General features: G+C 41.0%; 2 protein-coding genes across 2 annotated transcripts in view; both read left to right on the top strand.

The window, feature by feature from the left end:
* The first annotated feature begins 1,777 nt into the window (after positions 1–1,777).
* On the top strand, positions 1,778–5,957 carry rom1b (retinal outer segment membrane protein 1b). Its single transcript, XM_046407037.1, has 5 exons — positions 1,778–1,927; positions 2,946–3,188; positions 3,460–3,647; positions 4,224–4,470; positions 5,700–5,957. Exons 1-5 carry the CDS (start codon positions 1,778–1,780, stop codon positions 5,955–5,957), a joined length of 1,086 nt encoding a protein of 361 aa, XP_046262993.1.
* A 2,030-nt stretch (positions 5,958–7,987) lies between these two features.
* The window catches only part of ccdc88b (coiled-coil domain containing 88B), a 41,349-nt gene continuing 24,473 nt past the window's right edge, over positions 7,988–24,863 (top strand). The window contains exons 1-11 of the mRNA XM_046406054.1: positions 7,988–8,225; positions 9,470–9,618; positions 10,765–10,873; positions 16,300–16,369; positions 16,558–16,616; positions 18,212–18,295; positions 19,186–19,326; positions 21,340–21,485; positions 21,744–21,825; positions 22,263–22,421; positions 24,371–24,517. Of these exons, the coding sequence (XP_046262010.1) occupies positions 8,166–8,225; positions 9,470–9,618; positions 10,765–10,873; positions 16,300–16,369; positions 16,558–16,616; positions 18,212–18,295; positions 19,186–19,326; positions 21,340–21,485; positions 21,744–21,825; positions 22,263–22,421; positions 24,371–24,517 (1,206 nt within the window). The 5' untranslated portion in view covers positions 7,988–8,165. The remainder of the gene's footprint in view (positions 8,226–9,469; positions 9,619–10,764; positions 10,874–16,299; positions 16,370–16,557; positions 16,617–18,211; positions 18,296–19,185; positions 19,327–21,339; positions 21,486–21,743; positions 21,826–22,262; positions 22,422–24,370; positions 24,518–24,863) is intronic.

Genomic DNA, 24,863 nt, shown 5'->3' with positions numbered 1-24,863 from the left:
TTAATCAGTGGATATGTGGGCTGCTTTAAGTGAAGTGATATAAATGTCATAACATAAACCAAGGAACTGTTTCTCTTTTTCCCATTTGTTCACACTGTCATGTACAGTAGTGTGTGTGTCCTTGTCATGCCGTCTCAAAAATATTCTCTGTTAAATACTACTTTGTTAACCTGGAACAGACTCGTTTGGATGTAATTGGCATCAGGTCAGTACATACAAGTTCACTAAGGTAACATTTGCAGTAGTGAAAAGCAGCTAACTCAAGTACTGCGCTGTGGTAAAAGTATGAGCTATTTGTTCCTTGAGTATCTTGATTTTATGCTACATACATGCTTCTCCTACACTTAACTACTTTTAACTCCACTACATTATTTTGATAACCATTGTTAAGTATCTCTCTCTCTCTAGCAGTTCCACCAAAATAATATTTACTCTCCAAACCTCTTAGATGGCTTCTCCATAATCAATTCTCAGGGATTTTCTCACACCAGCTCATTTTCTGCCGACACTCAGGTTGCAAATGCTACTGTCAGCACTGTTTTGCCATCTTTGTGGACCTCTCCTAGGTATTCGATACTGTTAATCATTTCTTGCTTTTACAAATTTTAAGTAATGGTGATTTTAACTGAAGTTCTTGACCTCAAAGTTTGCCTTTCTGATCCAACAGTCAGTACACTCGAAAACTCCACAGGGTTTTCCACAGGGTTATCTTATGTATCTACCATCTTACTGTTTATGGTTTTCTGTTGATCCTGTCAGCGAACTAAAACATCTTTTTGGATAAAAGTGGAACTAACTTTCCTGTATTGGTAGGAAAAGGGATTATGTTGATGTGATTTATAACCATGACTCAGCAATAACCTTTCCTCACTTCATATATCATGATATTGTTATAATTTAGCCTCAGCTAACTGTGTCTATGGCTTTCTGTCTCCAAGGCGTGCATAGTGGCCAGCCTGTGCTGACGGGTTTCAGGTAAGTCCACCTGTCACGATAGTCCACTCCCATACTGCGTGTCGATCAGAACAAGTTTGCTGATCAGACACTGGCCTGCTTTCCCATTGGCCCCTGGACTTTAATAGGATCCCAGGGACTCTGTTGGGGGGGATTACGGCTCCAAACTCTTGACTTTGGCCAGTCTCTGTGTCCTCCAACCATGGGTACAGGGGTGTAGGGGGGCGCCGCACATGCACAGACCCAGAGGGGCGCCATCAAAAGACAACATCACCACAAGAAGAGGATTTTTTTTTCATCATAAAGTGGGCGGGTTGGCCACAGCAGTGTGATCGACTTGAAGGGGAAACCTGTCATTTCTGGAAAAAGGAATATATCTTTTCTCCTTACTTCATTATCTGACAATTTTCCACCATTCCCCTGTGGTTTTGCTGCACTGACTTGGATTATAAATCATATTTTTGCGACAATTTTAACATCCAAGTGAAAGCTTTTGGATTATCCTCTGAGGTTAACTGTGTCCTACCATCGAAGGGATCTACCTGCTTATCCCCTCCACCTGGGACAACTTAGATGAGCTCAACCTGCTAATAACTCACCGAACAACAAGAGCTGGTCCTGTGCTGGCCACCGTGTTTGGGCCACATTGAAACCACCCTCTTGTAACCTCTGTAGGGCTTGTTTCTTTATATACAGCTGCCCTCTTCTGGATTGACGCTCCATTTTTGACAGTAATTTACTAAACTCCTTCGTCCTCTCTCCTGCTCCCTTTCTCTTACTTTTCCCCCCTGTCTTTGTGCGGATCGGTGCATGGTAGTGAGCCATGGTGCTGCTGAAGATGAAGTTCACCCAGCAGCGGCGGGTGCGTCTGGCCCAGGGACTGTGGCTGCTGTCTTGGCTGGCAGTGATGTGTGGGACCTTCATCTTTTGTCTGGGGGTTTACCTCAAAACAGAGCTGCTCCGCAGGGACGAGGTAGAGAGAGGCAAAGAGACTCGTATGCACACAAACACACACAAACTGATGGTCTGAAAATACATCAGTTACAGTGTCAGTTACACAAACATGCATTTACATGCTCAGACTTTTGCCTTTGCCGAATTTACTGAATTTGCTGTGTTATCCGATACTTTTATTTCAGGCACATTCACACATGTCATGAGTATGTATTGAATTTTGGTATAGTGACCAGCAGGTGCAAGTCGTGACCTTGAAAAGACATTTGCATTTGTTCAAATTGGCCAGTCAATGGGCTGTATTGATCCCTGATTGATTTGGATAGGTTGGATGCATTGATATCCTGTGGGTTGCACAGGAAAGCTGCAGGCCATGAACACATGCCCTCAGATAGTTATCGATCTCCACCGAGAGCACGAGATTCCATAACCTCTTAGTTGTGTAGATAAGTGTCATTGAGTTTGTTTACAGATAGGTTTCAGGAAGCTAAAGGATCTTGATTTACAACAGATTAATCCTCTTTTAGTTAGAAAATGCACATATATAGACAATTTCCTTGGCACTTTACTTGTATAGATCATTGACAAAATCGATCAGGAAATAATTTCTTCTCATCCAGAGGCCGAGATGATTTATCACAAACCACAGCTGGCTGGATAGATGACACAGGTTGACAACCTTCTAAGGTGGCACATCTGGCCTGAATAAATAGTAATTCTGAAGCAACAACAGGGCCAAGGTGCTTTGAAAAACTCAGTATAACTCAATAATGAGTAAAGTCTCAACCTACTTTAATTGACTTCAGCTGTAACCAGGACAATTAATTAAATTTGTCCTCATATTTCCATAGTAACCTTTGATTCCAGTATATCAAGCTAAATGAATTACTTAGTTGCCAATGTAATTTTTAGAACAGATAATGCTAATTGAATGCAGGATTATTACCTACTAAAGTGGGCAGAGGAAATGACAAAATGACTTAGCTGCTGTTTTTGTAGATGCTATTGTTGTTTGACTTTGCTTTTTCTTCCTTGAGGTGATGGACAACACAGAGATCCACGTGGTGCCCAACATCCTGATGATGGTGGGCCTGGCCTCCATCGGCACTAACTGGGTCGCCAGTCGTGTTTGTCAGGACTCCTTGGACGCAAGCCGCTTCCCCCGTTGGAAGGTTCTCCTCCTGGCTTGGTTTGCTGTAGCTGCACTCCTCTGTTGTCTGCTCATCGTTGTTGTGGTGCTGAGCTATGCCCTGCAAGGACGTCTGGAGGAGTCCCTCAAGGTGGGGTCACTAGCCTGAATAATGATGGAGCTTGACAGGTCATGGGGTACAGTTGGTGTTAGTATAGCCCTGCAGCAAAGAGATCTGCCCCCAACAGGAGTTGAGTTCAGTTTTCAAATCAGTTTTCTCAGCTACGTTGGAATTAAACAAAGCAGGCATCAAATAATTAAAACAGGTGCTAAACTGAACTGTAAACAGCTGCATTCTTGACAGAAAACACACATGAAAACAACAGATAAAACAGCCCTATTCTTTCTCTCTCTGCTGTCAGGTGGGCCTAAGGAATGGCATCCGATTCTACAAGGACACAGACGTGCCGGGCCGCTGTTCTCAGAAGGAGACCATTGATCATTTGCAGATGGAGTTTCGCTGCTGTGGAAACAACAACTTCAAGGATTGGTTTGAAGTTCAGTGGGTCAACAACAGATACCTGGACTTCACCTCTAAAGACATCAAGGAGTGAGTGAATCACGCTACAGAGATGAGCAGATTATGAGATGCGGGCATGACGAGCTTGGAAGGGAAGAAACCGGATTGATGAAAGCTACAGGAGAGAGAAGACAAGGAAATAGGAGGTCTCAATGAGTGACAGATAACTAGACTTCACGTCCATAAAGGTCAAACAATACGTTGGAGGAAGAATAAGGGGGGAAGAAGAATGAATACAGTATAAGAGTGTCTTAAAAATAGATTTGGCCTTTACTTTTGAAGGGAACAGCAGAAACGGATGGAAAGGCAAGCGGAGAAAAGTTGGCCTAAGATAAAACAGCTGAAAAGGAATGAATGGACAGAAGAGCTGTGGCATGATGACACAGTACAGTGGCACTGCTCATTTCTCTCTAATGTTAAGTGGCTATTGAGCTAAAAGTGAGGCCCTTAACCTGTCTGAAAATGATTTTTTTTGTCATGTGGTTTACAATAAAATGAACACACCTTCTCCACCTTCATTTCTTTGTTTCTCCCCTTACTTTTCTGCCATTTCTAATCTGTTTCCATCATCTGTTTTCTCACTGTCCCTCCCTTCTCTGTCTCCAGTCGTATCCGGAGTAACGTGGATAGCCGTTACCTGTTAGATGGTGTTCCTTTCAGCTGCTGTAACCCGGCCTCCCCTCGCCCCTGTCTGCAGTACCACCTGACGGATAACAACGCCCACTTCAGCTATGACTACCATTCAGAGGAGCTCAACCTGTACAGCCGCGGCTGTAGGCAGGCTCTGGTCGACTACTACATGGACTTGATGAATTCAACTGGTCCTGGTGTGCTGTCAGTCATCTTTATACAGGTGAGATGCACGATGACATGATGAATGATGACAGTTTTTCTGTAATTGCGGTAAAACAGAAAAAAATACAGTATTTATCCAAGTCATAGAGTGTTAATTTCTGTGATTTCTTTTGTAACTGAATATTTAAAAATTCGTGACGTTTGCTCCTCCAGGAATTTGTCACAGTGTGGGAGGTTTTTCACATTTGTCCTGAAATCACCCACACACACACACACACACACACACACACACACACACACACACATACTGCTGTGACAAGTGACAGATAGAAAACCTCACTGACCCAGAATGATGTCTTGTCTTTTAATCAAACACGCACTTTCAATCCTTTGCCAAATAACAGTACTGATAGCACACTCTCTTCATATAACAAACAGGACCTGGAGCTGGAACAGGATAGTCATGCACATGTTTAATAGTGCATCATTATGCACTGCCTCCAGCTAATCGAACAAGCTACTTGTTAGAAACAACGGCTCAGTATGACATTTTTTTCTGCTCCGTCATGAGGAGGATAGATGTCTGCCGTGTGATTGAGTTAACAAGGCCTCAAGCTGAGCTGCACATCACATCTGACTTTCAAGTAAGAAGTAAAAGCAAAAGTAAAAAGAAAAAAAAACTCCTTTGAATCTTATACCTTGAGATCAAACAAAAGAGGGAGAGGAAGCATGAGATGAAACAAAAAAAGATATGTTGTATAGCACTGACTGGTAGACAATTTATTTATTTTCGCTCTATTTGTACTGCACCGGTTTATCATTATTTCAATCTTACCCAAATTTGAGGTTTGTGTAAGGGACTGTATGGAAGTAACTGAATGGCATTTTTCACTAACCTTAACATTAATATTTAACCAAATGTTTAAATCTGAATCTAAAAAAAGCATGTAATCTTGCAGTGAAATGTGATTAGTCATGTGGTCATGTTTATTCGTCCACGGTCAGAGTGAATCAGCATCAGTATACATACACAAAGAGTTAAGAGCAGTGTGTGCAAATATGTGCATCAATCATAGTTTAATTGTCAGATTAAGGGCAGTTAATGAATATTTTTGTTGTTATTAAAAACTTTCTTTTTATGATATCAATGTGGCTGAAGCACATGCCTCTCCACAGCCACAGGTTTTCGTGAGCCTATCATGCCTTTTGAACATCTCGTTTGATGATAGACATTTGATTTCAGATGCAGTTTTCTTTACAGCATCTTTGTTGTGTCTTTGTGCCCAGCTGTCAGTGCTTCTGAGCATGCGATACCTGCAGACGGCTGTGGAAGCAGCCATGGCTCTGGAGAATCCCGAGGGCGACAGTGAGGGTTATCTCCTGGAGAAGGGAGTGAAGGAAACCTTTGAAGACCTCAAAGCCAATGCCCTCACCATGCTTAAGTTCGGGCAGGTTGAACCCAACGTCGGCGAGGAGTCCGCAGATGCAGGGAAGGGTGCTGATAACGCAGCGGAGAAGGCTGCTTCCCCTGCTCCTGACAGCTAGAGGGGAAAAAATATTTCAATATGAGCTGAGGAGGAAGGGATGCGGGGGGAGGGGATGTGTCCGAGGTTTTATTTTTTGGTTGTGTGAGTTGACTGGTGGCAGGTAGAACACCTGTTGGGTTTTGGTGCGTTAGGCTTGATTTGCGCTCCACCAATGCAGCAGCCACATGGCCAAAACAGTGCAAGACTTAGGGAATCTCTTCAGGCCATGCACAAAGACACCAAAACAAACATCTCCTTAGTGCAGGGCCACATGAATGTATTACCACCAGGAAACCTGTTCAGGAGATGTGTAGTATTTTTTTGTTGAAACTAGAAGAAAGTACATTAAGTTAAAACGAGTGTAGCATGCACACAAACACAGACACATTTTTTGACATTTGGCTCAAATACGGTAGAGTCACACAGTGCTCAGTGTTCATCCCATGCATTTGTATTATTCATCACCTGCCATAGAGTTTGTACCAAACTGCAATGAAATGCTTAGGAACTTGTTAGAAAAGGAAACATGAACTATATATTAAAGGTAGAAGTTTGCAACTGCTAAGTAGTGTTGGCTTCCTTTTGTACACCTAATATAATAGAGGAGTGAATTCTCTGTGTATGGGTTATCTGAGTTCAGCAAGGGAAGTTGGATTAAGTGTGTGAGTGTGTCTGTGTGTATATGTGCGTGTGAGTGTGGTGCCCTATATGAAGCTGTCATCTTGTCTATTCTGGCAGCTCTGAAACAATCTGATAATCCCGGAATAGTTAATCCCAGGACTGCTGCACAAGCAGTATCAGCACACACACACACACACACACACACACACACACACACTCACACACTGCCAGCACACAGGAGAACACACTCAACAGCACACTGGCACAACATGTTGGAGGTTATTTTACAAAGCAACACAGTCTTTAAATGCTTTTAATTTGCAAAGAATATATCATGTTGTCCTAGCTACGGATCTATGCAATGTGTGCTCATTCTTCTGAAATAAAATTCTATCACAGAATAAGGTCAATGAATGTTTTATTTGATTCATACCAGACTGATAACTACGCAGAAAGACAATCTTTGATTATAAAACAGGTAGGTTCTGGAGGTTATTAAATTATGTTAACTGTCAGAATTTAATGATTATTATTACGGCAACACAACTAGAGACAGAAAGGTGGTCATCATAGTTAGTTTTCTCAAATAATTACAACACAACAAATGGAATATTCAACTGAAAAATAAAAAATAATTAATGCGCAAGCTCTTGTAAATATAAAATTCCCAGGAATTAAGGGAAACCTGTTGAACACGACTGTACACGCAGCACACCAACATTAATAGGCTACACACGTGTAAACCCATACGCCAAACAGAACGAAGCTCTACAAAATGACAAATACTGGAAGCATTTTTTAAAACAGAGCTTATGATACAGGAAGTGCTGCACCAAAACCTAAACAGGGTTGGTTGCATTTCGCACAGTCATTTCGCAGTGGAAACGTTGATGGAATTTTAATTTGGAACCACCAGAGGTCGCTATTGCACAGTACTTGAATTTGGTCTGAAAGTGATTTAATGAGGACTTGGACTACAGCTCTGACAACTTTAATAATGGTAATAACTCCAGTCAAACCGTTTGTCATGTTCACGGGCAAACCAGTAAGTTATTGAGGAGAAATAACTCTGGCGCTGAATGAGTTTCTTATGCAAATAACCTACGCTGTAAAAAAATGTAATTGCACGTAGTCTAAACCACGTGTTGCAGTCCTATCTTAGATCAAGGTATTTCCATGGCCTATGAGATCACAGTCAGTCAAACATATGAAAAACTATTATCTATTAATCTATTACTATTATCCAAAACTCTGATGCTCCTTTTGTTATTGTCTGTTCATTTTTAGTAATATTGTTAGTTTCTCTAATCCAATAAATGGAGTGCGTGTAATAATGTTGGTTCAAAAGTAAAAAAAAAGGCGTTTTGACAAATTCCGGTGTGGTTTTGCAATGAGACTAACTGACACACACACACACACACACAAACACTCATAGAGGAAGAGAAGCTTCAGAGAGGTGGAGGGAGGGGAAGGGCCTCAGAAATGTCAAACTGCTCCGCTTGTCACAAGATGGATTCTTTCTTTTTGATTCATCACATGAGCGGCGTCGACAGTACTTTCTAATTAGCTGCCCTCTGTGGTGTTTCACAGCTCTCTTAACACGACAATGGAGTCTAACATTATGGAGATAATAGAGGAGTTCATGGAGAGCGCGCTGGCGAAATGGGTACGTCATTTATCGTTCATCACTTAGAGAAAAGGTCATCACTCCTGTAGGCAGAGAGAGGAGAAATATAACGACCGTGTGGAATTTGGTAAAACAAATAAACAAATGAATAAATAAACAATTTTAATTAAAAAAAGAAGAAATCCCCCGCGGACAGTGACCGGTTCTGCTGTAAACACACTGTTATTTCCAGTCGCAAATGTTTATGACTTGTATCTTTTAGCCTGCAGCAGTCTATTTTCCAGTACTACTCACCCTAACAAATACAGGAGTTGGATAAAGAGAACAAAAAAATAGCCTGGATGTGAGTTTTCTTGCTATTGTGTACAGCAAAACAAACACTCAAACACCCCACTTCTCCTTTTGGCAGCTTCCCTTGCCTCTTAATGACCAACTATTTGTTCTCCTAGCCTTGAAACTTCCGTGTCCTTGGGCTGTCTCTGATTTAAAAGTAGCCTAATACAAAGTTATCCACTGTTTATACAAGAGAATAGTCACTAAAAGCTTTTGAGGATTTGTTTGTGACAGACTGAATTTTCAGCTGGTCTTTCCCCATGAGAAGGAACCCAGGGGGGACCCCCCCCCCCCCCGCCTCCTCCTTTCTGGTCAATGAACAGTATTTATGATATAATGTGTTTCTATACTGGACCTTGTAGTGGCATTCACTTCATTGTTGCCCTCCTCCAAAGAGGGATGTCAGAGGTCAGGTTCAACGGGACGCCTGCAGCTGGCACAGTCAGGGCAGGGCAGTTATTCACTGACACGAGAGCTTTCATCCTGCTTCACGTGGCCTGTGCTGAAGGACGTCAGCAGTAACCGGCTCTCTGTTTACCCTGTTGCACAGTGTCTCGGGCTGCTCTGCCTTACCTTATGAGCTGAACCAAATCAAGCTTATTAGCCTGTTTACAGACAGTGCAGCTTTTAGAAGGTGCAGGTGGGAATAAACCTCATTATAGGGAATTTGCATTGGCGCAGCTTTTTCTAGCATACAGACACAGAGAGAGAGAGACCTTGGCTGCTGTCCTGCTTGGCTGCCTGTCACTGTGAAGTGCTTCCCAGTGTGAGAGCACAGATTCCACCTGTCCAAACAGGTGCGCCGACTCAAGTGGCTTCCTGTGTGAAAATGTTTGCTATTCTCCATCTCCCCCTTGTCTCTGGTCCTGCCTCTGTCTTGGCATACCTCCTTGTACACACTAAAGCTTTTCTTCTTATATACACAACATGATCTTCCCTGTCTTTCGCAGGTTCAGCTATTTGAGACGATGGTGGAGAGGGAGGACGGCATTCAGCTCTACAGTCAGTACATGGAAGTAAACTCAATTTCCCAGAGTGCCCGGGATCGTTACATGAGGCTGACCAATGGGATTTTCCTCAATGAGGTCATGAGGGTCATGTAAGATTGATCAAGATTTTCTTGCTTCATTGCCTTGCAGCTGTGCACTGGCTGCAATAAAAGTGGAGAGAAGACAAGGCAAAATAAGTAGTTACATGATAAAGGGACATTCTTCTGTCAATCTAATGTAGAAAACGAAAGGTGTTGAACTTTTAAAAATTTAAAAATTTGAAAATAGACCCACCACCCATTCTCCAATTGAGCTAAAAGGCCAATTTTTGAGTGAAGAACCTTTTCAGATACATACTGCAAAGCTCTAGGATTGACAGACTGATGCTTGGTCCACCACTTTGATCCAGACTGAAATATCTATCTATCTATATCTATATATCTATATAACTATCACGTAGAATAAAAACATTCCCGGTTCTCAGAGGATGAACAACACTAACTTTGGTAATCCTCTTAATTCTCCTTTAACACCACCATGAGATTCACATTTGTTGTTCAAATATTTGTCTTACGATATCGAGACACATGTTACTATGCTAACATGTCAAGCTGAGATGGTGAACAAGCTAAACGTACCTTCTTAACATCAGTATATTAGCATGCTAGCATTAGCGTTTAGCTCAAAGATCTGCTGTGCCTAAGTGCATCCTCTCGGAGCTGCTACTAGCACTGTAGACTATTAGATTTGTTCTGTACTTGCATAAAATGTGGTGTTCTTTCATCACATTCCTTTTCATAACCTCACGTTGGTGTAACGGCAGGATGGTGTAAATGTATGGCCCATTCTTATCTGCCATAAATTTCCAGTGAATCATGAAATGGGGTTCTGCATATATATATATACATATATATATATATATATGCCAGCCTGTTAGTCATCTTTAATTAATTCCTTATCTACATATTCAAATTTCAGCATGATAAAACCCTTTCTCTCTCAACTGGCCCAACAAGATCTTTTTCAGTATTTGCCAAATAGCTGATTAATTTGGCCTGACCTAAGCCGCTTTATTTCAACAAATAATTGCATGTGGATTCTAACTCCTTGCTTCTCAGGCTCATTAAAATTTTATTCACCCGCTGCTTAAATGCACCATTGCATAAGGACTTCTCATATGGAGAGCCGCAGTGCTGGGCTGTTTGATCGAGCTGCAGTAAATTCACCGCCATGTTTTTTTCCTGTGTACGTCCCAGAGACTCGAACCCCAAGGTGGAGCGGCTGTACGACAATGAGAGAGATGATCACATGCTGAGAGTCCAGAACTTTTCAATTTTAAATCGACATCTCAGAGCCTTCTACCAGGTAGGGAATGGTTGGGGGGGAGGAAATCAGTGGTCTGAGAGTCAACAGGGCACATGCAGGTTTTAAACATGTGTGTTCTCACATGGAGGAATTTTTTGGATAGATACTGTGGTGCAGTGGTTAGCACTGTCGCCTCACAGCAAGAGGGCTCCTGGTTCGAATCCTGGTCTGGGCCCTTCTGTGTGGAGTTTGCCCGTTCTCCCATACTGTGCCAGTGTGGGCTTTCTCCAGGTGCTCCGGCTTCCTCCTACAGTCCCAAAAACATGCACATTAGGTTCAGTGGCTACAGTCATCTACTGTATACTGCTCCCAGGTGTGAGCGGGTGGTCTGTCTTTGTGTGTCAGCCCTACAATTGACTGGCGAGCAGTCCAGGGTGCACCCTGCCTCTCACCTGTAGTCAGCTGGGATAAGCTCCAGCCCCCCACAACCCTGACAGATAAACTCCAGATATTGAAAATGGATGGATGTAATTGCATGTAGCACAGATGACTTAGTTTGCATGCATAGTTATTTACAGTTCAACCGAATATTAAGTAAACAAAAGCAAACTCTGCTTCCTGTAGACCTCTGATAAAGTTATCAAACTATTTCCAAGGTCAGCAATGTTCTTTCATTCCCAGCTAGGTGAATATCAACTCAAATGTCAGTATGGCACAAAGAGATTGTTAATCTGACTGCACTCATCGGGATCAAATGGCTGTGTGTAATGTGAACCCATAGAGAATTATCATCTGTCTTTGCAGTCCTTGCAGCACAACTTTTGAGTGTCTTTTAGCTCACTGATTTGATTTTATAGCATGCAGCTGTACTGTTTGGTGTACTCTCGGTGCTCTGATTGAGCAGAACAGCACCAAACAGCAGACAACGTTAGCGGCTAGTTGGAAGACAAAGGCGTGTTTCCAGCTCCTAAAGAGAAAAAAATGCTTTTCTCAGGTGTTCGTGCAGATGAAAAACAGAGCTAAAGGAGGATTGTATGTTGGACTGAGACTCAGACAGAAACAAACCTACAAATTGCTAATGCTGCTAGTGTTTCTTACTGCACTGTGCTTCTAGAAACACTTAAAATACAGCCAACAAATATTGTACGCATATGTACCATATAAAAGAAATGAGACGTTGCGTTCATGCTAATACATTTTTTGTTTGTATACTTTATTTTACTCAGAAATGCAGACCTACTTTAAGAGGCATTTATTCCTTTTTCGCCAAGAGTTGGATGATTTGTTGTCATAACTTTTAATTCAGCAAGTAATGAAGCTAATCAACAGATTATATATTGTTTGTTTTACCTAATTTTCACTCTCCATGCTGTGCTAATAAGCTGCTAGCTGGAGCTTATTATTTAGCACAGACATGTGGGTAGTGTCATAATTCTCATCTAACTCTTGGAAAAAAACTAACACTGAAAGCAAACTATTCCTATAAGTTAAACCTCGACAACCTCACAGAGAGGAAATACTGAGGCAAACCTGTGACACACTTATACACACCACACAGACTATTTGGAAATAGTCTGACTCTGGACTGACCTCCACACAAAACGCTAGTGTGATTGCTTTTTTTGTGGATGGACTGAAATGGCTAGGGGTTCATTATAAATACAAAATGTCTTGTAAAAACACTGAAGTATCCTTCTGAAACATAACTCGGAGCCACACCAAATGGCGAGGAATGGGGGAGACGGGGGAGTGCTGCAGAAGCAGTTGTCTAGCTGAAAGAAAAAGAAAACATCAGAGGACAAGTTGAATCTCAGCTATCAACTGTCTCAACTCACAAATGTTTTGCCACAGGATATCGGAGAAATTTTGAAGTGTATGCGGGGGGTGATGGAGTATTTGCGTCAACGACAAGATGAAACAGAAAATCTGCATCCTCAGAAGACCTGTCCCTTATTATAAGGCAGATGGGGTGAGAAAGCATTTGATGAATGGATAGCTGATTTATTTATTATTATTTTCTTTGGCTGTAGTTTTTGGCTAGGGGGCTGAGGAAGGAAAGTGAATAAAAATCTATCGAACAGCAGTATTGTGCATTTCATAAAATGCATTGTGGGCGCCTGTGGCATTAGAGGAAATGACACAATTCTTCCCCCAGAGGATGATTCAAAGGCCCTCTGTTGTCAGCAAAGAAAACCTCCCCAAGCCTTAGTCAGGTGGACTGAACATGCACTAGTTAGCTTGTCACACAACATAAAAACACGAGCCTGCAAGGTTTCACTTCCTAATTTTCGGTAAATCATTAATGTCCCTTGAAACCTCAGAGGAGCACAAAACCCTGGTGATAATTGGGAAACTCATATCAGTCGGTGTTAAACTGGAATTTCACCTGGCACACGCAGAATAGGCTGCACGGTCGCTGTCGATGTTTAGTTCCACGCTGGTCACAGTTTTGCTTCTCACTGTCTTTTTTTTGACGCTGTTTTGCTGTGTAGGTGTTTATGCGAGAGTGTGTGAGAGATTCAGTGTTAGTGTGTGTGGAGAGTGTAAGCCACATCAACCTTCTACGATCTGGCAAAGCATAATTTTCTCTGCTATGACCTCAGTTTTTCTAAGCTACTGAGCTATTTGTGTAGATGATGCAGGATGTTCTTTTGTTAGCAGTCGATATTTATCTTTACTGGTATATGAAGCACTGTATGGCAATTAATATTGTATGTGCTGTATTTTGTTTCTACTCTACCTACTTCTACCTACTTGTTTGTTCTGTTCTGTTCTATTTGATTCTATTCTTTCATTGTAGTCTGTCATGTTTATTCTTTTCCATCACTTTTGTTTTATTCTATTTATTTCAATTTTGTATCATTGTGTCTCTTCTCATATGAAGTTAGATCCAGTCTAACCAACCTGTACTCTGCTATAGTACAATATAGTATGGGACACCTTGTTTGTTCTATTCTAGTCTGTTCTATTCTATATTTTATGCTATTCTGATCTGTTCTGTTCTCTTGTACTGTGGGTTACTCTTATCTTCTTCTCCATCTAAAGCCAGGAGTGGCTCTAAATGGACATACTAAGTTTTCAGTCTTCTTTTAGTAGGATGTTGAATGTTCCTCCTGCCCACTAATTTATTGACCGTCTGCATTTAGAGATGTCCATCCTCTGAAAACCGTGGTACTTTCAGAGCTCCTGAACATCCAAAGTAAACATCTACAGATTGAATCTGGTCTGTGCATGTGCTAAAGGCAAAAAAAAAAAAAAGAAGATGAAGGAAAAGTGAGACAGCTCAAATTGAAGCATTGAAAATCTGTAGGTAAAATGAAAACCAACACCAGTCCAAACAACATAAAGTAGAACTGTTGATACAAAAGATAAGGGTATATTTTAATTCTCTTCGCCGGTGCACCCAGCAGCTTGATGAAAAGGGTATTTCAAATTCAGCACTACTGTGAACAACTTTAGATTATTTTCAGAGAAGGACTTACTGAGGGATAAAGGATAATTCTTTTTTTTTTTTTTACTACAAAGTCACTGGAAAAGAGAAACTGTCCTGGAAATCAAAGCACAGAACAGATAGTTGCACCATGTCTTACTCATATTGTTAATCTCCTACTCAAGCAGGGTATATAATTGTACCAAACGATGATGCACTGTATAAAATATAGAGCTGGAGGGATCTGAGCAAACACCACCCTGTGTGTATTATGGTCCTATGATGTTCAAGAGGGAAATTGTTCAGTATGCCAACAACAACAAACAGTTTCTATATAATTTCTCTCAGGGCTCATCTCTTGCAGAAGTCTGTTTGGCATCATGAACCATGAGCTGCACGTTGACCAACACAAAGCTGCAGTGGCTAATGTCCTAAATGCCCTGAAGGACCACAAACTTCAGGTTGGCTGCACATGTTTCTGATGCCAAACGCACATGATGGAGTTGCTGAAGGGAGCGCCTGCCTCTATATTTCCTCCCTCTCTCCCTCTCTCTCTCCCTCTCTCCCTCTCTCTCTCTCTCTCTCTCTCTGTCTCTCTCTGTACAGCTTACAAATTACAGCAAGCAAAAGAGAAAGCTGTAATTGTGACTTGCTGCTTGCTTGTACTCTAGTGATTTTGTATCGATGGATCACAGGAGGATGTGAACAGGCTTTGAGAGCAGTTGGGAAGGGAGCTAGCCAATGCCAATGCCAGTGTGTGGCTCTTTGACAGAAACATTTTTAATTAACAGGGAAGTTTTTTTTCTGGTGTTTTTTGGGTTTAGGACCAAGTAAGTAACTAAATAAAGTACCTGGCAGAAGTCATCTGCCTGTCCTGGATGGTAATATAGGAGGAGCGAGGCACTGCAGGTCCACATGACAGATACTTGTATCTGCTGCCAGTAAAGCCAGGTCTGCTGTACGGCTTTATTCCATGTCATTTATCCAAGATCTTGAAACAGAAAATTACAGGTTGTTGAAACAAACTGACCACAGTGTTTGTAGTCCTTCTGCTGGTCCTTAATCACACCATTTATTCTCTAACACAATTTAAATTTTTTCTCGCACAAGACGACGCCGGAAACGTCCACTCCTAAGAACTTGTTTTGGCTGCTTTAGAGGCCATAGGAGTCCACATCCACATGATTATTTATCCTGAGGGGGCACATGCCTTCTTACATTTGAGATTTAATGGCTGCACTAATTATTTAAGTTCTATTTTTTCAAAATGTTTCTGTTTTAGTTCAGAAACTAAAATACCTTTTATGTATTAAACACAAACCCTCAAGTGTTTAAGTGTCTAACTGACCATAACAAACAGTATGACTAGTGAATAGTCAAAAATTTAAATTTTTCAATTTTTTCTTTTATGTAAAGAATACTATTTAAGTATTGGATACACGCTTATCGTCACCCAGAAAAACCACATCAAAGCCAACCACAAACCGACTTCATTTTAATGACACAGAATATGCTTTTTCACACAGTGAGCTATTGTAGACTGAATGGTCTCAGATTAATGTTAGCTATTTTTTAAATAAATTAAAACTGCTCATGCAGAGTTAAGAAATTGTGCCCTCTCCAAATATTATGCTTAACACCTCAGGCTCTTAGAGGTGTAGAGCTGAACCCGCTGTCACATTGCCCATATTATGTGTGTATTCTAACCATGAGGGCATCAGTAGAAACACTTCATGGATTTTGTTACAGGATTGTTGTTTGTTTATTTGAACTTTCTTATGTGTCTGTTGCTTCTAGAGAATACTGAGAATCAGACGCACTGAAATATATTAAGCATAATTCAGACAAAGCCTCCTTGATCCTAAAGAACAACAGCAAAGTTGCTCTTATCAGATACCAGGTCTTTGTTTACACCACAAACTGCAGAGACGGGTGGAAAGTTTCTCTGTTGTTGTTTATTCAGACCCTCTGTGAGCAGACAGACAGGACGGGCCAGCTCATCACCGGGGATTTTTTTTTTTTTCACTTAACTTTTCAAATTTATTCTTTTCTTCAGGAAGACCTGCAGCAGTTGATACTGATGCCCCTCCCAAACGTTGCCATCCTGGGGCAGGACCCCCTAACAGGTACAAGATAACATGATCCTATCAGTGCAATGTCTCAGTGGCAGGAAAGTAATTATACTTTATATATGAGTCCATATCTCTACTATCTGTGAAACGCATTAAGGTGATAATGATAGGAGGGTGGCGGCGGGGGGTGGAGATGATGATGATAATGATGATGATGATGACAGTTATTTCTGTGTCCTCAGAGGCAGCCGTGGAAGAGCTCAGGCGACTGCTGCTGCTCTTACTAGGATGTGCAGTGCAGGTGATCACACACTCACACGACCATCACGTTTTTTTTGTTTTTGTTTGCTTTTTTTCCCAAGGTTGATAATCACAAACACAGTGTTGCTTTACTGAACTACGACCAGTACTTTGTACTGAAGAGCAGTATTTTACTTCATATGGTGTGGTCAGTCCATCGCTTGAATTCAGAGTAAAATATTCATCGAATGGTCTCCAAAGAATCAATCCTGATGTTTTAAGTGGTCCAGAGACTTTTCATCCAGGCCAACAATTCAGTTTATGACAGAGTAGTTCTCATTATAGCATCTCTAATTTTTTGGAATGACAAAGGTATTTGTTTAAAGAAAATTTAGACAGTGAAAATGTGTGCAAAGTCTGCAGAGTCTATAAAGAGTACTGACAGACCTTGGAAGTTTTCGTGTTTTGTTGTTTCGCAGTTTTCGAAAGTGATTGACAGAAAAAGATCCTTCAATTTCAAAGTCACCCCCTTTTAACATACCATACCAATATCGCCACTGAGGCGCAGATAATATAAAAGTCCCATAATAAATAACCATCACCAATGTGTAGTTAGAGGGTCTTACAATAGTATAAACACACCAGTCAGGAATTTTTTGGTGAATCAGTTAACAGAACCTTCACCATAAAGACGGTTTTGAAAAAGCCACATTAAATCAACCGTGATTCAGTGCTGCAAGACAATAAAATTAGAAAGCTTCCAAGGGGGTTGAATTTTATAGACCCCTTGTTTAATATTACCACTGGGGCCAAATATTGAACATTTTCAATTTTTACAAAGTGGCTTTAAAGATATGATATGTGACATTGCCACAGTAAATGTCTAAAAGTGACTAGACCTTTTATATATCCAGTTGTGCACTTACATCATCCCAAATTTTTCCAACAATGTTCAAATCCAGAGCAAAGCGTAAGTTTATTTAAGGTAATGCTGCACTTCTTTTTGTCACCACCAGGAGAGAGTCAGAGAGTGAAAGGAAAGGAAGTCTGTATAATTTAAATGAGATATGGGAAAGATATAATGTACTGACAGAAAAAATAAAAACATCTTACAGTTGTGAACCTTTCTTCTGCCATTGTTTTGTTGCTAAGGTCATCTGCTGCCTTAGCTGCAGTGATCTGTGTGACTTTGGGGGGCAGGATTGTGGGACACAGCACACGACTACTAGACTAGTCCATAATAGAGACTTTTTCAAAATGAGTATGACATGCAACTATTGTTGGTATGCTGCACATTTTGCTTTTGTTTGTATATGAACTGCACATAATTAGATACTTGTTGTTACTTTTCCAGTCCAGGGGGAGCAGGCTCACATTTAACGAAAGGTTTATCTCTTTTAGGGCCGAATTAACGATTATTTTCCATATCGATTAATTTTCTGACTGTATTTGATGATTAATCAATTCATTGTTTAATGCACAAATGTGAGGACAAGCAGGAACTACTGAATGTTTCCCTTTTTTTCTGCTGAAACAATTAATCAGTTATCAAGATTGTTGCCTTTTTTGTCAGATGGCTTATCGTTATCAATATGTCTTGATCCAACACACACACACACACACACACGGCTCCATTTCATTTGTGTGTGTCTGCAGTGTGAGAAGAAGGAGACGTTCATTCAGCAGATCCAGTCTCTGGACATTGAGACCCAGGCAGCCATAGCCAGCTGTATTCAGCAGGTACGTTCAAGTATTAGTCAAATCAAGGACACCCCCCCCCTCCCCTCCCCCAAGACATTCACTGAATGGGTCGGTATGAGGAGCTATTATCCAGGGGAGACACTTCTAAGGGGATTTTTGCTCCCAAATATGATTTAGCAAAAAAAAAAATCTTCACTGTCTGGCCTGCAGAAAAAGAGAGTGACACTATTATACCTTCTACTGGGTCTTCAAGTGAGTGTGAAAATGAGCTACTTGTTATTCTGCTGGCAGCCTTTGAAGGACCTCTGGGTGCCCGTTGCTGCCATGGATCCTGTATGGATCCTCCACCCCTCATGTCCACCTCTCCACCTCCACCTCCGTCACATCATCCTCTCTCCTTTATCTCTTCTCTGTTGCTCCCTGCTTTCCTCTCCAATGAACCCTAAATGCCAAATTGCACTCTTTTAAAAATACCCCCCCGTGAATAATTGCCTGCATTACAAAAACAGCATGTTGCATACCGGCGTGTCTGCATTACAGTAACAGCGTGTTGCCCACCAGCATTTTTTTGTGCCAGGTTCTTCAGCCTCATGAATCACAGAGGTGAGAGGTGCTCTTCCTGTGTGGATGGATGCACCCCCTGGTTGTTGCTCATATGCCTTCCACCCGAGGACATTTCAAACCTGTTTACAAGATCATTAGTTTCTCATACAAGTCAGGCATTTTTGGACACACCTCCCAAATGGATAAATTTCAGAAGATGTGTGAGATGTTTTTTTTTTTTTCCTCCTTCATTGTACACAGTTGCTTCTCTGTTTGGTATTCACACAGCCTTCATGCTGCCTAGTTGTTGTTAGCCATTTTGTGTTAGGTTTCTCAGATGCATATTGATCTTATCATAAAAACCTGATAAGTTGTCCTTGCCGCAGGTGACTCAGGATCCCCGCATGGTGCTGCCACTTCGGTGGGAGGAGCTGATGGAAGTTGAAGGTGCAGACTTAGAGCTGGTGTTCAGCTCCATGACCAAACAGATACAAAGCCTGCTGGCACAGAGAGATACACAGCTGGAGGTATACGTGTGCACATGCAAAGCAATGGTTTAATATTTTGGAAGATATGCTTTTTTGCTTTCTTTCCAAGAGTCAGATGACTGAACATTGATGCCACTCTAATGTCTGTACGCTAAAACATGCGGCTACAGTCATCAGCTGATTAGCTTAGCTTAGCTTAGCATAAAGGCTGTGAACAGGGGCAAACGGTCTGGCTCTGTTCAAAGGTAACAGAAATCTAGAGTGATCAAACAAGATATTACCTTTTAATAAGTGAGACTCAGAAGTGCTTGTAGGCTGATTTTCTTAACCTTTGGACAGACTGTATATTACACCAGAGCTGTCAGAACTTTACATTTAAATCTTGGCAAGAAAGCAAAAAGTGTATTTCCTAAAATCTTGCAATATTCTTTTAAATCATGTCATAATGTTTACACCAATGTGAGAAGCTGTATCCTGAATAATTAATAATAACTGAATTATACCGTATAGTATAACAGCAATGTTCTCAGCGATGTCTCCAGTTCAGTTCCGGCTAGGGACCTTTGATGCAGATCTGTGTGATGAACATATTTGATCAAAAATATGAGGAGTGATTGATAAGGTTGTGGCGTGAGAAGAATTACTTTTTAGAAAACCTACCATATTTATTTTTCAACATAGTCTCCTCATTTACACACTTAGTCCAGCAGTTGTGGAGCATACGGATCAAATCTTTGTAGAAGTTGGTGTCTTTGAACTCCAGAAAGTGGTCTAGAGCAGCGATAACATCACCATCTCTGTCAAAATGGTGACCACTGAGCTCCATCTTCAATTTGGGGAAAAGTTAGAAGTCTGAGGGTGAGACCCTCCCCTGGTGTTGTCACCATGTCCTCGTGGAACTCCTTGGGTGTTTGAGACCGAGGTAACAGATGACGAAGCGAAGGTGCGAAGGCTGATGTTGTCCGTATTCTCACACAGCGTTTGACATGAATTTTTCAGTTACCTGAAACATAAATAACATAAACATTATTAACTTTAAACTTTCTGCATAATCACTTAAAGATTTGGACTGCACGTGCATGGAATGAGAGCTCTCTAACTCATCTTCTTGTGCCTGAGGCCACAGCCTCATCAGTCAGCCATTGTATGCTTCCCAGAGCTCACATTCAGTTTGCTGCTATTCTTCGCCATTCACAGTTGTAGTAGTTCTACCTTGTAGCCAAGAAAAGGTGATGCTGAAATGATATCTCAAGTGCGGGATTTGTGATTGAATAGCTTTTACAAGTTTTATGAGAAAAGAAATAAAGTGCATATCAGTGGACTGCCGTTACCTTATCCTAGCGCTATCCTAAAAAAGACGACTGTAAAAGTCTTTTCAGACATACTCCCACAATGTTATTTTTTTGCTTTTAAAACATGAAGACCTGAGATATTAGCCCATATTGAAGCTTGTTTTCTTTAAATCTCTCCTGCATCCTTAAATCCACTGAGATCTGTTAGCATTTGTTGGAAAAATGCACCTGTTTTGAATAGTGAATAATATTCTAAACCTTTACCTACAGCCTTAACATGAGATCAGAGTAGCGCGACATATTGAGTTTTGATCAAATGATTTCCCCTCGGTTAAGCCCTGATGAAACAAGGGTTCACCTTGCTCTCGTGCATCTGGAGCATGTAACCACAGAAAAAATGAATTTTGTGTTACTACAAAGAAATTGTCACATAGACCACAGAGACAGAATTACAGAGAAAAGTCATTTTACATTAATTTTGTAGAAAAGAAAATGTTTGAAAAGCAAAGTTTGTACAAATATGATAAAGACATTGTACCTGAAGTCAGTGCACAGTGAGCAGACATCACCTCTCACTATACCAAACTGTCTGTTAAACAATGTACAATTTTAAGTATCTAATTTTTATGTCCAGGCTTTTGTCCGTTTCTGTAATCTCTTATCTTACTTGTCTTCCCCTTTCTCTCTAAATCTTTCTTTTGCCCCCTGTCCTTCTTTGTGCCTTGCCACATCTATCGCCCCATCTCTGTCGCTCTCCCAGAGGATGGCAGAGCTTTGTCGGGAGCGGGAGGGCCAGGCTGACTCAACCACGACGCCCCTGGGTGGTCGCAGTGAGGATCCACCCCAAGGTCTGGCACTCCAGCTGGCAGACAGCAAGGCCAAACTCCGCCGCCTTAAACAACAACTGTGAGTGTGTGTGTGTGTGTTTGTGTCTGTGTGTTACTGATGGAAAATCTCAAAAGTTTCTTGAGAAGTTGCTAAGTTGCGATGAAGGTCAACATGAAAAATGTGCAAATGGTTTTGTCACACTTAGACATACACGAAACTGTTACTCAGCAACGAATGAGGAACAAATCAAGTTGCTATAATGCAAATCACAAAGTGTATTAAATGTAGACTGAAACTGGTTGACTGCATTTTTGGTGCTTTTTAAAATTTTTTTAGGGAAGATAAAGGTGATCAGATATTGGATTACAAACAGGAGATTCAAACCATGGAGGAGCAGCTCAAGAAACTTCAGAAAGAGGTACAGACAGTACTGACATCCTTCCTTTGGATACACAGAAAGACTTTATCACACATAAAACTTCACTAGATTGGCAACAGCTATAACAGACTGAAAAACATTACAGCACAGCCAACACCACAAAACACAGGTGGCTTTTAATCGCCAATAAGTTGATTTCTCTTATGTTACATATTAAGCAGAAATTAAACTGCGCACACATTACAGCCAACTGCAGTTTTGTTTCAAAGAACATTGCTGTTAAATGTCTTACCCAGCTGAAATTCACAGTTTAGACAATGTGCGCACACACACTCACACACTGCTCCTCCTTTCCTTCTCCCTGTGTTAGACTGTCAACATTTGCTCTGCTGCACATCTCTGATCTGTTCACATTCAGTTTTGACTTTATTCCCTCTTTCTGCCATATGAATGTGTGGGTGTGGCTGCACCTACAGAACCGTAGTCTGCAGGGTGAGGTGAGGGGCATGCGTGCGCTGCGGGATGAGCTGGACTGCGCCCGAGAGCGAGCAACACGGGCGGAGCAGCTCCAGACTGAGCTTCAGAGCTGTAAACACAGATTGCGCAGCCTGGAGCTGACGCGCACTCAACTGAAGGTACTCGCGCGCACACGCACAAACACACACATTACGCATACTTTTGAATAAGCAATTTAATTTTAATTAATTTTATTTTAACTAGAAGGAAAACAAGCAACACTGCAGGCCATGAAATAGATGCTAAATGTTTTGGTGATAAGTTATACATGTGCTATCATACACATAAACACGCGCACTGGCAAAATACAGACATCGTATGAACATTGCCAGCAAAGGTCACGTCAACAAGATACCCTTTTTAACCTTTGTCTGAAGAGCTATTAGTTTTTTAAAAGAAGTACTGCACCTCCAAGGCCGTGTACAATATACCCCATCACGGTCCTAAGCATTTCAATCAAGAGTGAGTTTGCCCAACTTGGAAGCTCCAAGCCCATGAATGAGATTATACTGTGTGTTGTCATCAGGATTTACAGCTCAGAGCTGCTTCACTGACAAAGAGCAGGAGGATGGCTTCAGTTATTGGAGCTTTTACACCCAAATGAGATTTATTCCGAGGTAGTATGACTGTTCTTAGGCTGAAAATGTGCCCATATCCTTGTAATACACTTCGCAGTGTCCTCCCTGTCACCTTCTCAGTCCTATTTGATTTATTCTGCATCGTTGTGACGCTCAGAATTAGCTCGCAGCATGATTTTTCTTCTTGTATTTCGATTCATAATGAATTTTTACAAACTCACAGTAAAACTTTCCGTGGTTGTTGAGCCAATGTTGAATGTTGAACATATTGAGGTTTTCTTCCCTCAAGGAGACACTCCAAGACTAATTTCTTTATTTGAATAGTTTTTGAATCATTACTAATCCAGTTCCTATTTCCATTCCCAGTAACAACACTGTACTCAAAAAATTGATTTTAGAGTTTTTTGTTATTTTATTTTATATTATTATTATTTAGTTTCATATCAGGTTATTACTAACATTAACGGTATGGTCACTTATGGTTTAAGTGTAGTAGTCTAGATAATCTGGCTGAATCGTTGGCTTGTTTACAATCTGTGTGGTTGTCTAATTGTTTTTGTTCCTTCTGTGCCTAGTGCGTTGTAGCAGTGTTGCTGTGTTTCCTGATCTCACAGATTACCTGTGTAGTTAACAGTTAAGATATCAGATTTTTTATTACACAATTACCGTGACCAAAAGAATTCACAATAAAAATATGGGAATAGCTGTAGAAAATTTGAGAAAGATAAACATTTGTCAAATTGACCTTTCAATTGGTTTATTGTGTCTTATCTCTGTTTTATGGAAAATTAATTACACTCATAAGGTGAGGGTAGGGAGGTAGAGAAATCTTAAGTAACAAGCCTAAATGAAAAATAAAATATCAAAAAAAAAAAGCAAACCAAAACATTTTAGATCAGAAAATATCTACAGTAATGAAAGAGCGGGTAAACAAGATAAAAAATGTGATCAAGCATTCGCTGCTTTGGAACTCTTGAGATTTTACTCAATACTCACATGTGGCTTTTAGACTACGCACACGTTACACATGACCCCTGCTTCAATGATAGTGATAGATAGAGATAGATAGAGTTCTATATGCATAACAATAAAGGGATCTCCTGGGTGATAGCAGAAGGTTTTCTGGGAATATGTAGGGAAATAATAAAGTAGAAATAAGCACGGCTAGTATAGGAAGAAATGGGTACAGAGCAGAGTAAATTAAACTAACCCTTTCTTGCAGGATACACGAAGTCCTGATCATGCTGACAGTGTAATCACCATGGTTACTGGTGATTTTGCCTTTGGCAGAAGCCAAGGTTGACTGATGTGGATCAAAGATCGAGTAGCTCTGACGGTTGCAGCTGCAAAAGACACATAAATACACAATGTGATTCTCTCAGCAAACATTTAGTCTGAGTGTCCACCTTCATATGGTCTGACTAACAGGATGACCACTTCACTTCATCTTACACATTCATGTTTCCTGTCTGTCTGTGCACGGCCTGCAGGAGCAGCAGCAGCTGTGTGCAGCTCTGCAGGAGACCAAAGCTCTTCTGGAAGAACAGCTGGCAGACGCGCGTGCACGCTGCTCTTCACTAAGGGAGCTCGAGAGGGACAATCTTCTGCTGCGTCAGAGAATCATAGACGTGGAAGCGGTGGGTGTAATTTAATGTCTGAATATGTGTGTCATGGGCTATATTTGTACATGTGTGCATGTGCGTCTATTTAATATGTGAGGAATATATGTTAAATGTATATGTTATGTTATATGTAGTATACGTTGTGTTCTTTGGATTTTGTGGCATTTGAATGAAAAATCTGTTGTTGTGTGTGTTTTTACACCAACCATACCGGCAACAAACGTTCACGTTTTCTGGTTGACTGTCCGAATTTGAATAAATTTGGCACAGACATTCACTTGGACTTGAGGATGAAGGAATTTGATTTTGGTGGTCAAAGATCAAAGGTCCCTGTTAGCTCACAAAAAGCAAGGTCAATCCA

Source organism: Scatophagus argus, chromosome 12, assembly GCF_020382885.2.
Source record: "Scatophagus argus isolate fScaArg1 chromosome 12, fScaArg1.pri, whole genome shotgun sequence".
NCBI lineage: Eukaryota > Metazoa > Chordata > Actinopteri > Scatophagidae > Scatophagus > Scatophagus argus.
Note: the sequence above shows the minus strand (reverse complement) of the source record. Positions and strands in the feature narration are given on the sequence as shown.